Source organism: Engraulis encrasicolus, chromosome 2 (assembly GCF_034702125.1).
Source record: "Engraulis encrasicolus isolate BLACKSEA-1 chromosome 2, IST_EnEncr_1.0, whole genome shotgun sequence".
Classification (NCBI taxonomy): domain Eukaryota; kingdom Metazoa; phylum Chordata; class Actinopteri; order Clupeiformes; family Engraulidae; genus Engraulis; species Engraulis encrasicolus.
The window spans coordinates 23,912,144-23,915,722 of NC_085858.1; the positions used below are offsets into that span (position 1 = coordinate 23,912,144).

The 3,579-nt window shown below is 44.5% G+C and overlaps 1 protein-coding gene across 1 annotated transcript in view; it reads left to right on the forward strand.

The window, feature by feature from the left end:
* The window catches only part of eps8l1a (EPS8 signaling adaptor L1a), a 25,834-nt gene continuing 22,255 nt past the window's right edge, over nt 1-3,579 (forward strand). Inside the window, exons 1-2 of the mRNA XM_063214390.1 lie at nt 1-174; nt 3,169-3,262. Of these exons, the coding sequence (XP_063070460.1) occupies nt 148-174; nt 3,169-3,262 (121 nt within the window). The 5' untranslated portion in view covers nt 1-147. The remainder of the gene's footprint in view (nt 175-3,168; nt 3,263-3,579) is intronic.

Here is a 3,579-nt window from a genome sequence, read left to right on the forward strand (position 1 = left end):
GAGAGAGAGAATGCATGAGAGGATTTCGCAGTAGAAGGACTAACTTGTTTTTCCTGTTTCTGCATATCTCCTCAAGGTGTAAACAGGGGAAGTGGTAGAAGAGTAGGGCACACACACGTACACATACACACACACACACACATATGCATGCTGACACACAGTAACAAGGACACGGTAAGCCATACGCTCAATATTATCTCTCGCTGTGTATCTGTCCTCTTTGCTGGCCTGGTGATTTGCTGATGTGATCCACTAGGTCACATACTCGATCACATTCCGAGATGATCATAGTGGCGATAGGAATTTCTGGGATTGGGACCTGCAACAGGTGCAAACAGAGAATTCCAGACTGGGTTATATCCACTCTCTTGTGATCCAGCCAATATGTTCAATTTATTCTGTGTTACTTCCAGTGTTAGCAAGCGTCTTCACCTGCAAAAGCTGCAAATAGAGAATAATACCAGACTGTGTTGTACTGTCTTCTGATCCAGCCAATATGTACAAATTGTATGTAGTCTGTGTTACTTGTGTTAGCAAGCGTCTTAACCTGCAATAGTGTTGGCTTTTATTTGTCATCTGACTTCCTTCATTCTAGCCTACTTCATTTGCAATCGTCTTGCATGTTACTGAACAAACTCATTTTCCGTTCAACTCATCAATTCTCATTTCTAATTCTGCCAAAATTGTAGGATGTGCGCACCACTAACCTACTGGCCAAAATTGTAGGTACAATTTTTAGCAATTGGCATTTTCAGCAGTCGTGCAATGTTGTTGATTCTCAGGCGCCAGTAAGCCGATGGGTATTTATGGACCAGGAGAATGGGCAATTAGCTTTGCACCTGCCCAATGCTCTCCACTGTGGGAGTAGCTGGTTGGGAGTCACCTGTAGACTTGGTGTGTCTTCCTGAGGGTGTAGCACGTAGGGAGAGGTGGCTTAATTTAGCGTATGGTGTCTCTAGTGCAATCATGCACAACACACAGACAATGCTGGGACAGCAGTGTTTATCATAGCTTGCTGATTTCCACCAAGTTTTGAGAACTTTGCGTAGAAATGCATTGCATTAAATTCATCATCGAGTGGGTTTCCTTCTGCTGTACTCTGTCTGTACACCAGTTCTAGTGTTCCAGGAGAATTGCTTGTAAGCAATGTAAGCAAAGCATTTTGTTCAGTACAGCATGCAAACCTTTGCAACTATGTGAGTGTTGATGTCGACTCCGTGCAGTTTAAACAGACGCAGTATAAAAGCTGCAAGCCTGCAGTAATCTGCAATCGTCACACAATCATATAGGCCACATGTAAATCACGTAGGTTGACAATGACGTATGGTGAATGATGTTTTAGCAGGCGCTTCCTCCCATCTCATGTTTACTGTGAGCAAATAAGGGATTTCAGACGGCACTCGCCCGGCCAGTGGCCATAAGCATTTTTTGTCCATAGTAGTGGCGGCAAGCCAGTCGAGTTGGGTCAGTGTTGGGCCAAGGACTCCAAAAACCTCATTCCTGAACGACTGAAGGGCGTACTGGCAGGCAGGCTGCATGGAGGGCTGTTTCAAGGTATCTGGGGGCCCCAGGCAAAGAGGGAGGAGGGGAGGGAGAGATTTTGATAGCACTATCATTGCACTTTTCCGTCCTTGAGCTTAGCAAGATGCTGCCACACACTCATAAAGTCATCATTGCTGTCATTTGAATACAAGTACACATAACCAGTCAGTACACAAGGACCCCTTTCAGCTGGGGCCCCCAGGCAATTGCCTAGTTTGCTTGCCTGATTGTGACAGGCCTGGTTGGATGGGCGGATGAGCTAGTTTTCCTACGGGACAGTTCGCCTCTTGGATGGAGCCACTACACTACACTACACTACACTACACTACATTGCACTGCACTGTAGCTTACTGCCAAAGCCTGAGGAATCTGCCCCCAGTAAAGGCAGCCAACACCGCCTACAACTTATTTGACATTTTAAAGCGGTGGAAACCTCAATGGTTGTTTTTTTGGAGGACTTTATGCCCCACACGTGGCCTTGCTGGTGTGCACTGGTCTGCTATAAAGAGTTAAAGGGACACTGTGCAGGAAATGGTCAAAAAAGGTATTGCAGCTATGCTGCTCATTGAAACTGGGTTGGCTATCGCCACATTTGATATTTACATGAAAGTTTACCAAGTAATAAACAAATATTTTCTAGTATAGTCCAAGTACAGTCATTTTTGCAGCTAAAAATGGCTATTTTTGGAAATTCAAAATGGCGGAAGGAGAAGATCCCCCTTTTCATGTATGAAAAGTGCAATTTTTCCAGTCATAATGAATACTTAGAATTTGATGCTGGTGGTAAGTATTCATGACAAAGGTAACATTAGTGAATGGGCAGCATGAATTCTGGAAATAAACAACTAAAAATCTCACACAGTGTCCCTTTAACCCGTTAAAACACGGCGTTATGAATTTGTTGTTACCAGAACGCCAATGACCAAGTAATGACCAAGACCAAGTTAATTAATTTCTGTAACTAACCTTTCAATGACTATTACAGCGTGCCTCAGATGATGTGGCGTACATTAAGGGGTTAATACGTTTGGTTGATAATGAAAGGTCCTTTCAGGAGGTTGGTTTGCACACAAATAGTGCTCGTGTTTTGTCCATACAAATGATGCTACTTGGATGCATGTGGTGTATCGTAAGCACAAGATGGTTGTAGCAGGTATTGTGCAATTGATATGATTGCTTGACGCAACCCTCTGTGCTCCTCTCTGACTGACATACCATGGTGTTGATGTAGAATGTGCTTGTCTTAGCGGCAAGGTGGATAAATGTGTATATGTACGGTATGCATGTCCAAATCCACTCTTTGTTTGAGTTTGTGAGTAAAGCTTGAACGTTGGAATGTTTTCAGAATTTTTACATGGGCCTGTATCATGTAATTAATTGCTGCAAATTCATCTAAGCTTGTTCCGTTCAAATCCTCCCTACATTTTTAAATTCCATGCTCTCTCTCTCTCTCTCTCTCACTCCTGTCTTTCTACTTCCCTCTCTGTCGCTATTTCTCTCTGCCTCTGTGCCTCCCTGCTTTTCTCTCTCTCTCTCTCTCTCTCTCTCTCTCTCTCTCTCTCTCTCTCTCTCTCTCTCTCTGCCCCCACCCCCCTCTCTTTTGTCATCCTTTTCTCCGTGTGTCAGATGCAGTCAGCGCCACCTGTTCTCCCTCGGAAACACTCATTAATCAGAGTCCTCATGCCTCCTGGAGCACAGCCTGCCAGCACAGACCACACAGGTACTGCACTGCTGAGTAGAGTAGTGGAGAGGAGTGCTGAGTGTGTGTGTGTGTGTGTGTGTGTGTGTGTGTGTGTGTGTGTGTGTGTGTGTGTGTGTGTGTGTGTGTGTGTGTGTGTGTTTGTGTGTGTGAGAGATAGAGACAGAGAAAGAAACAGAGACAGAGAGGGAAGTAGGAAGACAGGAGTGAGAAAGCGATAGAGACAGACAGACAGAGAGAGAGACACACAGAGAGGTAGATGTGTGTGCTTGTGTGCGTGTCTCTGTGTGTGTGTTTATGTGTGTTTGTGTGTTTTTGAGAAGATACAGTATTGAGTA